This window comes from Echinops telfairi, unplaced genomic scaffold (genome assembly GCF_000313985.2).
Source record: "Echinops telfairi isolate 266 unplaced genomic scaffold, ASM31398v2 ScPeMD7_23;HRSCAF=83, whole genome shotgun sequence".
Classification (NCBI taxonomy): domain Eukaryota; kingdom Metazoa; phylum Chordata; class Mammalia; order Afrosoricida; family Tenrecidae; genus Echinops; species Echinops telfairi.
Window position 1 is genome coordinate 51232394 of NW_022103920.1, and position 12157 is coordinate 51244550.

At 37.5% G+C, this 12157-nt stretch overlaps 1 protein-coding gene across 1 annotated transcript in view; it reads right to left on the minus strand.

Annotated features, from left to right (window-relative positions):
- The window catches only part of SEMA3D (semaphorin 3D), a 244665-nt gene that overhangs the window by 58567 nt on the left and 173941 nt on the right, over positions 1–12157 (minus strand). Inside the window, exon 8 of the mRNA XM_004702630.2 lies at positions 7633–7775. Coding sequence (XP_004702687.1) covers positions 7633–7775 — 143 coding nt within the window. The remainder of the gene's footprint in view (positions 1–7632; positions 7776–12157) is intronic.

Consider the following 12157-nt stretch of genomic DNA (forward strand, 5'->3'; position numbering starts at 1 on the left):
GTTTTTGTGTTAGGCATATTGCTTAATTTTAATGTGATTGCTAAAAAATAAAACACACACAAAAAGAAGAAAGTATCATTTGTAATCCTTCAAAAAGTTTAAAATCTAGTATCTTGGAATCTTCTGATTGGGTGGTTGTTACATCTTATGAAGTATTATGATCTACTAATAATAGCATCTATTAATGGGTAAATGAATCACAGGCAGGTTCATGGTAATTCCATTTCCCTTCTACTGTCTCAGCAAGCTCACATCCTTATAAATCTTGCATAGACCTGTAACGTAGCTAGAATCTTTCACACATGGACTTTTATTGAGTGTGCCTTTTGACCTGTGGGTTACGATCCCAGGTTCATCTGGTAACAGGGTTTGGTCTGTATACAGCACCCTCTTCAAGCACCTCTCAGCACTTTAGAAATATTATCATTTCAACTGTATATTGGAAATAGAAGCTCTTGGATAATGCAATAATTGACTTATTGATCTTATGCACTTACACTCTGAATATTTTATAAACAATAAAATGCCAAAGCCATTGGAGAACATGTTGTAACATTATAATATATATGTGTGTTTGATGATTTGTAACTGGGATTTAAAATTTTAATTAACTCTGGGGAAAGGCACACATCCAGAACAAAAACAAAATTGTTTAACAAGGTTTTGGTGTTGGAATTAAAGGCTATAAATTTTCTCTTGTTTGTAAATTTGGTTCTTTTCTCTTTAGTGCCTTTGTGTAAGCAAGGGAGTGGGATTTTCTAAAACACTGAAAACCATAAACTGTGACACCCTTTCTAGTGTCTAGCCATTAATGATGGAGAAACTCAGAGATTTTCGCTTGTATTCATACCACCCAACCATTTTGCAGTGTGATCTAAACCCTACAGTGTGAAAACTACCTTTCCACTTCTGCAGCTACAAGGCAAATACACAAGAGTTCTATTGAACATTGAAAAAATACTTCAACAAAGAAGACTTTGACAACATTGTACTGTTGTATTTTCAGTTCAAGGACTTTTATATTGAGACATAATTCACCATTCTTTATCTGATTTATGATTGATAATAATAATAACAGCTGTACCTTCCAGGCTAAAAAAAATCTTGTGTGCAAACATATCATTAAATCTCCTTAAGTTCCACATATGCCAGGAAATACTTACAATCTCAACAATGGATTCCCCCCTAAGAACTGTCCAATTTACTTTTGCGGGGGGCAGCCTCAGCCTTCACTGATAATCTTTTTTTGTAAACTTAAGAAAAATGGCCTTGTGGAGTTGTGTAGTAAAAAAGAAAAGATCAAGGCCGATAAATTAATAAAGACTATTTAGGAGCTTGGAACTGGGATCAAGAAGTGGTGGTAACAAAATTAACCCAGAACAAGACACAAAGAGCCTCATGTGCCGGTTGCAGCTGGTCCACGGAAACTGAGTACCGCACTGAGAGGAGGCACTCAGAGAAGGAGGCTAGTGGAAGGCAGTGATGCGCACCCATTGAATCAAATGAGGCGATGGTGTTCTGCTCTCCTCTTGGGCCCAGGAAGCTCTTTCCACAATAGGGTGTGACTTTGATTCATGGTATTAGGTTATGAATACACAAAAAACGTGTTTGGCCACTAACATTAAAAGTCAAAAGGATGTCGTTATGATGGAGATGTTGATGATAAATGGATGTCTCAGGTAATTTAAATCATCTCATCATAACATGACAGACAACCCACTCAGGTATTGCCTAAAAACAAGTCTGTCTTTATTTATTAATTATCTTGAAAAACTGAAGCTTCAGTTAAGATGTTATGATTTTTATTAAATAATAGTAAAAAAATAACCTTGCTGGTCTTTTTTTTCTCCCTGCCAGAATAAGATTTATTGACACTTGCTCTTCACAGCTTGAGCTTTCCTACCTTCTCCGACGACTTGAGAATCCAAAATAAACTCCAGACTTTGTGACAGCCAAAGAAGTCTAGTCATTGACTTCACCTACAAATACTCTTGAGGAAATTTAGTATTCTAAAAGCCGTACCTTTCAAAATTCAAACATCTAAGATTTAGGGGAGAGGAGGAAGAAACAAAAGAAAACCCTTGATTTACTAAACACTACTTTCTAAGGACAAATTCTATATAGGTTTTTCAAGACCAAAATATGATGGTATCAAAACCCCATAGCTCTAATGTTTAACGATGGCTGTGATTTGCTATTGGAAAATGGCAGAGCAAACAGAAATGGAGTACATGTTTTTCTAACACCTTCAAAACTTGTAAAGATTACTGCAGAGTCAGGCTGGAGTAATGCACTATGCTAACGAGTCCGCTGCTGAATACATTTCATAAATCTAAGCATAGCAAGCCATCTTTTTCAGGTAGGATCTCAGTTCATTCAATAAAAACAAGTACATAAAAAATAAAACTACGACAAACAGTATGAATCCCTGTCCAGGGATTTCTCGGACAGGAAACCAGATGGAAGCGAAGCACAAGCACATCTGTAACTCATGGCTCTAAATCTCTCATTGGGGTTGTTGGTGACACTCGGAAAGTAAGCACAGAAACCACAATGAGGTGGAGATCAATAAACACAGACCGTGTCTTTTGACTACAAGTACAGATCTTCAAAGGTAGTAATTTTCCAAATAGGGCCATAGATCCAAATAGACAATGCAAGTGGACTGGAAGGAAAGGGCTATCAATTAGACCCCTAGGCAAGTTGTGTGCACGGGCCATCCAAACAGAATTCCTGGCACAGACAAAAGAAAACACTGAAAAACAAAGAGGAGAACTGGCATAATTCACAGATGGAATCCTGAGTGGCCTAGCGTAAATAAGCTACGGGCAACACTTCAAAAACTGACTAGAGTTCAAAAAATGAGGCAAAGCAGCCTTGATGCAGAAAGTTGTAAGCAAACCACTGAAATTACTGATGTTTCCACATATTACTGGACAGGGTTGAACTGAGCACAACACACACACACACACACACATCACACAGACTCACCCACTCACAGAGAAAAAAACCGTATGTACACCACAAAGACACAATAATCTGAATTTACCTGAAAAGTCTAACATGGGGAGCGAACATATACAAATTGGTTTAGATTTGTTTCATACTACTTCACCTGTTCATTCAATCAACGCTTAATACCTTCCCACACAGAGCTACGCAATTTACCATGGTGGTGGAGCACGAGGCTGCTGGCTGAGATGTCAGCAGTTTGAGCCTTGCTCCTAAGATTTACGACCTTGCAAACCTATGAGGGAATCCTACTCTGTCTTTAACAGGGTCACTGTGAATCTGAACAAGTCCATAGGGTTTGGGGTGGGGCACATATGCCATTGGGTGTTTTAAATATTGACTGCCTCACAGGATCACAGAGTGCTAGTCTGAAATTCTTATTTTAAATACGAGACAATTGAAAATGTTTGAACAAATGCTAACAACTCCTTAGGAAAGATGTTCTACAATGTGTATCAGCAAACAAGCTGAATGGGAAAGCAATGCTGTGGGTGAAGGCTGTCACTGACGGATGTGACCTTGTGAAAGTGCCCCCTGAGTCAGTTTCGTTAGTAAACACTCTTCCTTGCTGTCCATACCTCTTGCCCAAAATTTGTATTGTCTAAATGCTTCACACTATTTTTTACCATGTAATGCTCCAAATGAGATCCATTCTCAAAGGAAACTTTCTCTAAAGTTTAGGGCAAAATAACAACAACAATTTCAACCTTTGAAATGAATCAAATGCCACCTTTTCCTAGTTTTTGACAACTAACCTCCCCAATATTACCATTTGGACCACTACAAACCTATTCCACTACCAAAAACAGTCGGTTGATATGGCACCAAATGTGTGTATTTGACAGGAAGCAATATTAGGAATAAAGGGGTTAGTCTCCACTGAATGCCTACCCTAAACGAAAATTAGCTGGCTCTGCCCCAATAAAGGGATGGGAAAGAAATCAGGGACACATGGGACACCTATGGGAAAATCCAGAACTGAGCATGCGCAGACTAAGGCACCTATGTGCAAGTGAAGGTCAACCTTTACCTTCAAAGGTCAATATCACAGGTGCACCTGAATTTAGCCACTAATGGTGGTACTACCCTCAATCACACCTGCCTGTCAAAGTCCCCACCTTCTCCCAGACCTTGGGGATAGGAGGGGATAAAAGCAGGCAGAGGGAAGGCCACCCTTCCTCTTTCCCTGGTGCTCTCTCACAGGTCGCAGGTGGAGTGCGGGATCTCCCCTGTGTGCCTTTGCCTGCCTTCACACGTGCCTTTCCATCTGCCTGGAAGAGTCGTTCGTTCGCACTTTGTCATCTATGCACTGAGGTTTTCTAATCATTTTCCAGATCTTTCCGTCCCTAACTAATCCAGAGCTCAACTATTTTTCAAACGTGGTTGGATTCTCAGAGTTCTCAGCTCCTACCTCTATCACATATATTTGGATTATCTGTTTATAGATCTGCTAATCTATTTATATGTCTGGTACCCTTTCTGTATAATGCATACAGTCTTATCTTCTAGTGCAGCAGGTCTCAACCTGTGGGTCGCGACCCTGATGGGGGTCGAATGACCCTTTCACAGGGGCCGCCCAATTCACAACAGTAGCAAAATTACAGTTGTGAAGTAGGAACGAAAATAATGTTCTGGTTGGGGGTCAGCACAACATGAGGAACTGTATTAAAGGGTCGAGGCATTGGGAAGGTTGAGAACCACCGGTCTAGTGTCTCCTGTAGCACTTCTTGTATAGAAGTCACCTTATATTTTGTTGATTCTGAAATAATAAAACCATGAATAAATGGGATAAAAGTAATTAAGATATATCCTTTAAAAAAGTCTTTTCATTATTTCTGTGAAATTTTTGCCTTTTTTCTGAATGTCCTACCCAGCAGGCCTTATGCCCCACACTATAAGATCTTTGGCAGTCTTCATAAAATAATATTTGTTTTGCTGAAAAGGTAAGAAACTCTTAAATTATAAAGTTTTTCCATGTGTGTCAAAAGATATGAGAGGGGGAAAAAAAGAAATACAGAAACAGTAATTAAAAAAACCTACAATGTTTAAAAATTTTCAAATAGATACTGTTAGAGTATTCTGGTAGAATAAATCATATCAAAGACTGTTATGTTACTGAAATGCTTTGTAAGTGCAGTAAAGTGTACACAGTTTACTCTTAACTCTCTTTGACAAAATCTCTTCCTGCTTAGATCATTGCTTATTTTTGATTGCTTATTTCAAGCACAATATTGCTTCATAGTATAGCATGCATTTTATTATTCTTTGTTGAAAATAGAATTGTAATAGTATAATGACCCAATGGAGCTAAAACTCCATAAAAGAATAAAACTTTAATATATTCTCCAAAGAAGCGTTGTCATGTGAAAATAATATATAAGAGAAACAATGATGACACTATCACTTATAGTTCTGTAGGACATATGGTCTTTAATTATTTTTTAATTTCAGGGAATTATTCATGTTGCTCTGGAAATTTCCACTGGGAAGTATTCATGGATTTACCGAGATTTAATCCTAACTTATTAAGCAGAACCTAAAAAAATAAACATAAGCAGGATCTGTTGCCATTTAAAATTTTCAGATAAAGTATTCAAAGCCCAAATACTGTAAGCACGTAAACAATAGATCTTATTTATGATGAGAAATGCTGAAGATAATATTAAAGATAGTGATCAAGTAAGATGGTACATGAATAAAAAAGAACCTCTATCTTATCTTTATTTTTCTTTCATAAACCCATAAGTCCAATGTCTCTATTGGATCTTGTAAAGTATTAGTTTTGTGTTTGTTTTGCTTTTTATCCAAGGACAATGGCATGACAAGGTCTTGCTGTGTGGCCTCAGGGGGTTGTATGAGCTTGTGGTGAGAAGACTCATTTACCACTGCCTTTTTAGGTTGACAAGGAATGTGTTGCTAACATAATATGCCTTATGAGATGCTAGTACATAGTTGGTACTACAACCTTAACATAAAACATTTATACATGGGGCAACTAATTTTTTTTTTAATTTCTCTACTTCTAAGATAACTTTCAGTATATTGAAACTAGGCTAAGAGTATTACTTTTTTCTGACTCACTTGCATAAAATGGATTAGAACTATCAAGAAGTATTGAACTAGGTCACAAAGGAAACACTTAGCTTGCTGTTTGTTTATCTGAAAGTGACTTTTGAAGAAACATATTTACTTGATTATAAATCTCCTATGACACAGTTAATGCAGCACACTACTACAAAGTTTGTCGATCCAGAGAAGGGCTCTTTAGGGTCAGGCGAGTGTTGTTCTAAGGCCTGCTTCAGTACACTAACACTGCTCCAATCAACAGCCATTCATCTTCAGGCCAGAGGGTTCAAGAGAAATTACCGTTAATTCTTAGGACTCTGTAAGAGCCAGGATGCTTTTAGTGGCTCTGTCCCCTGGGGGTGAAGGGATCAATGGGAGACAGCATTATTGGCCAGGAAGGCAAAGGATGATCCGGGCTCAGAACTTGGCCTCATTCAAAAGCCATGTTTTCATTAGCACTCTTAAGTGAAATGATGGTTTGTATTCTGTCCTTGAAAATGCTCAGAAGCCCGAGGGCTCAAATGGAGACAAAAAAGAAATAGGCTTAGATGGAAGAAAATGAAAAGTTTATAAAAGAGCAGAAAAAGCTTCTCAGTGAGAGCTTTTACCAGCATTACCAGCCCTTCCTCTGATTATTTAAGTTTACTACAAAGGTGCCTGTTTATTTTAGGAGAAGTAGTTCAGTAAAGATAAATTCAGTGAAGAAAATTCAGAACAATATACTTAAATCAAACACTGAATTCCAGTAGCATTATTATTTTGCAAAGTTTGTATTCACTCAAATTAGAATTTTGATTGCAGAAAGTGGAAAGAATTACCTAATAGAGTCCCTCTGTATCTTATAACATAAACATTATTAATATAAAATACTCACCTGGTTAAAACTTAATGTTTTAGATCTTGGTTGATGAATTTGTTTCTCAATAGCTCATTTTCCCCCTTTAGGACCTAATGTAGATTAATGGTCTAGGAAATATGTATAATAATTATAGGACTGTATTTTCTACTTATTTTATCCACGCAAAGATACAGGTCTTAAAGGTATGAAGTAAGCTTTGATAAAAATACTCAATTATTTTAACATTAAGCTATCATAGTGATTATACTACATTGCTTTCAATGTTGAAGTTTAATTGCATGTAAAACTGTTCAGCTCCCACACTAGCACAATGTCATGCTCTTACTGGGAGAACCAACAGCTACAAAGTAATAGCCCACCAATAAGAGCGTTGAGCTGTCAAAAGTGTTTGACTCATGCCATTCAGCAGTTCAGGCAATGGGAAAACATGTGGTATGTTTAAAAATTTTGATTTCCATTTTCTTTTTAACCTTTTTTCTTTTAATTGCTTAATTTACATTTTTTAGATTTAAATTTTTATTCAAAATTTTAAGTTTTTCTTTTTAACTTTTGAATTAAAAAATCACTACATGTGGGATTATATGAATTCCTTCTATCACTTTGTAAATAATACAATTGAGCTTTCCTTCCACATTATATGACTAGTTGTTTCATATGTATACATTTTTGCCTTAAAGTAAGTAAATATATCTTGCCTTACAAACTCTTCCGACTCGAGAAAGGATGGTTTTATCAGAAGTACTGCCTTCTTGAGAAGATTCACGAAAGAAGAAATATATTTTGTCATCATCTGGATTATAGGTATCTGGTATGGGAAAAGTTCCGATGAACTTTGCTCCTGTTAAACAGAAAATAAGATATAAAGTGAGACAACAAATACTTCAGCCACTATATTCCTAGGTGGCTTTTTTTTTTTAAATATAAAACCATTAATATCAGGTTTGCATCACCCCCCAAAAAGAGAAGGAACTATGAATTGAACATAGGAAATAAAATATGTATCCAAATAAACATGACACAATGTAGCAAAATGCAGTCTCACTCTCAAGCAGTTCTGATCCGGTTCTCTAGAACCCCCACAGTGTACCTGACTTCCCATAGGACTGCCCGGCAGCCACAACTGAATACTTTTGCCGAAGACGTCTCTTTAAACTTAGTGATGTCGTGATTTTGTAATGCCCCGTGGACTCCCTGACTGTGTATCCCAGCAATTGCTAGATGAGGAAAGAGGTTTCACAATTGTCTTCCTCTTGGAGTTTAAGTGAAGGGGGTGTTGAGTTTCTAGCTTCCCAACCTCACTGAATTTGCACTGAATTTATAAATTATAAAAGTAAAAGAATATCTTCCAAAGTTTATACAAGAATGGTTCTCCAGGGAGAAGATGAGAAATCTGTCAATTAGAGGGCACAGAAAGCATCAGAGGCAAAAGGAAAAGAGGTGCTCACACAAGATAAAACTGCCCTCAGACGTGAGGTTCGGAAGTGATCCTTTGGAGTTCAGTTATAGAATTTAAAGAAACAAACAAAGTAAAGCGTAAAATGTTGGAAAAGAGGAGAAGTAAATGTGACCATATGGCACAGGGACACTGGGTATTCATTCCACTTGGATGTACAAAACATTACCGTGGTCAAACCTGGACACTGAATAAGGAAGAAAAAAGCACCATCAGTGCATTTGAACCCAGGTGTTGGCAAAGAATATTGAAGCGGCCGTGGGTAGCTTCCACAAATGAATGTGTCTTGGAAGACGGATAGCCAGAATACTCCTTAGAGGCAAGGATGGCGAAGCTTTTTCTCCCAGACTTGGGACATATATCATCAGGAGAAACCAGTCTCTGGAGACACACTTCATGCTTGCTCCAGTGGAGGGACAGGGAGGAAATGGGGAAGTCCTTCAATGGGAGAACGCTACACCGTGGCTGCCACAATGGATTCAAACCTGAGGACAAGTGTGAGGATGGCCCAGGCCCAGGGGGAGGCTCCTTCTGCCACACTCAGGTTGCTATGACTCGGCACCAACTTGTCAGCCCCCAACAACACCAGCTTGACCGGTGCTGCCAGATAGTGTCGTCTGCCACGGTCAAAGGCAGAGTATGGTATTAGCCCACCTTTTAGGAATTTCAGTATCATTACTTCAACAAGGGGAAGGAGTACGTACTTTTCCTTGTGATATTTATTTTGCCTTGAACAAATATATAACATAGATGATCTTGTGCTTGTTCAGTATGTCTTTATTTTATTGAACTCTCATTTCAAAATTGGTTGTTTTTCCACGAACTGTACAATAATTTTTTTTGGAAGAGAAGAGTGAAGAGATGTAGGCCAAAAGTTTATTATATGAGGAAATCTAATTATAAAGAAAGAGTTAGTATGCAACACTACTCTATTCGGTGATTTCAATAATACATGGCCTAATAAGTTAAAAATAAACAATTTAAAAAAATAGTTTCTTGTAGATTACCCTGAAGCCCTTTCTTAGAACTTTCAGTTTAGCACTTGATGAAGAAACTGTTTCTTGACTTGATGCCAAGATTCAATACAAATAAGAATCACTTAATCAGTGATTGACATGGCTGCTGAACTAAATCATTTAAAATTATCCCGATAGACACCTGGGCTTTAGTACCGCTCACATGCCCGCTGTGCCATTTGAAACACATGCCTTACTGTGACAGGACCTTGCAATCGTACATTTGCACACTGTACCTCTACCCTAACACCCAGAGTCATTGCCAAAGAAAATGGCATAAACCCGTATGACCTATAGTACGATATCACTTTTCGTTTCTCCCCATAAACACAACCATTCACCTAACTGATCACACTCATGCCACAATTTAATAGATCATGAGACTCTAATGTTCATTCCCTCTTCTTGAAATATTGTCTCTACACTATTTATTTATTACATTAATTCATTTATCATTGAATTCTTTCACGTGAAAGAAGAATTTATAGACAACAAAGTACCATAAGAGAAACTTCGAAGAAAAAGCTGCCTCCCCGTGTTAAAAATGAAATTTTAAAATAAAAGTTTTCATCGTCTCCAGGAAGGAAAACAAAAACACATGCAGTCGTGGCATCAGCGTTTGTTTTCTCTTTCCAACTGGATGTACATTTTCATTTCATTTCCAAATTGCAACCAAACTCAGCTGGGTTTGCGTAAACAGCCTCACACGCATCTGGATTCTTGATTCCTGAGAAAGTTCAAGGTTAAGGTGAAGGTGATAAAGAAAAGTGCAGAAGGGTCTAAGTCTGCATCTAGAATTGGCCATAGTGAACCACCTCTGCAGTTTTTCATCCTCTTTGTTGTATAATTAATAAGTAAATAAGGGGGTTACAATGAGGCTTGCTGTATATACTCTAGTATAAGCCACCCTGAATATCAGCCGACTGGGATTAGGCACACTCCTAGAGAACTTCTGATAAGAATTATTTCACCAGTGAAGAGGTTAGTTGCTCTCCTTCTGGAGACTTCTCAGTCGAGCACAGAACCCATATGACATTCACCTATTAATGATTTTCAACCTCTAACTACCCCATGACTAAAAGCAGACTTCAAAAAATGTACATACATCTTTTTAATACTCAACTGTAAATTTAATTTTCATTTTTTCTTATAATTAAAAAGTACCTTTATATTTAAAATTTTATTTCACCAGGTATTTGTTATCATTGTGACTTGCTATCAGCTCCATTTTCACACCTGGCAACCCCGTGAGTGCTTCAATGGGTTTTCAAGACTGACTTTTTTGAAGGTCAGTAGGCCTGAATGCCAAAGTGCTGCATCTTGAACCAGCAACATTTTGGCTAGTGAGTGCCTGCTCACCTGAATCACCCAGGAAAACATCAGATATTTGTAAGTTAAAATTTTAAATTGAAAATAGAACTATAGAAAGTAAAACAGAAGGGAAAAAACCTCAAAGGGCCTAAGCAGATGTGAAAATTGCACTGATAGAATAACATACAGGGAAGAGAAATAAAGAAGAAGACATTGACGTCTTCCCTTCCTACACTTTAAAATATTAAATATCTGTCAATTCTTGGCAACCTAGCAAGAATCTTGGGGAACTCGGCATTAAGTTTCTCATCTACATGCTGAATTAATGGAAAAATAAAGTGTGCACGTGCATTATATTGCTTTCATTAGATGGTGAGGACATCATTCTGAATATCTTAGATCAGTAATAACTAAGGGAAGTTTCTTAAATGAGTGCAGCTTCACTCATGCTAGCCTCCAGCTACAGGTGGCTATTGAGTACTTGAAACATAAATAATCTGACAAAAATAATAAATTAATATAATTTTAATCTCTGAAATTTAAATAGCATATGTGGCTAGTGAGAACCATATTGAAAAGTAAAGCTTTAGAGCCCTTTAACATGTAAATAACTGTGTTAATAATCTGCTGGCAGAGCCATTGCTAAGGCAGAAGTAGTCTGATTCCCACAACCTACACCCAAATTTCCAGGCAAGGTTCCAGACCCAGGAGACTTAACAAAATATTTTTCTCAGAAGCTTAACACTTGGGTGGAAGCATTGGCTTGGCAGCCAGGAGGACACCTAGACTAGTCCATTACTTCTTTCTGAATTTCAATTTATCATATGGGACATTCAATATGAGAGCCTAAGATCATGTTTTTTTCTTCTTCTCAATAATCCCTACCATTGCTTTAATAATCACTGCATTTTCTTTCCTCACATTCCTAACTCCAGTCTGATGACCCCATTGACCTATGACCTTGGGTATGGCCCCAAACCCATCCCACTTGAATAGGTCCATTCTAACTAATAGCAACCCCATAGAAGGTTTCTGAAAGCTTTTAAAATTCTTACAGGAGAAGACAACCTCATCTTTTTCCTGTGGAGTGCCTGATGGATTTAAACTGCCAAATCAGGACTCTGGTATTGAAATGAAGGTTATAAAGGGAAAGCAAGACTTTTTTTTAATGTTAGACTTACATACTTTAAAATTTTTACTTGAGCCCTTGATATCAGCTCATTTCCCCCCTCCCTCCCTGCTTGCCCCTCCCTCATGAACCCTTGATAATTTACAAATTATTATTATTATTATTTCATGTCTTACACTGTCCAACATCTCCCTTCATCTACTTTTCTGTTGTCTTTCTCCCAGGGATTATATTTAGACCCATGTAATCGGTTCCCCCTTTCTACCCCACCTTCCCTCCATCCTCCCAGTATTGCCACTCTCACCACTGGT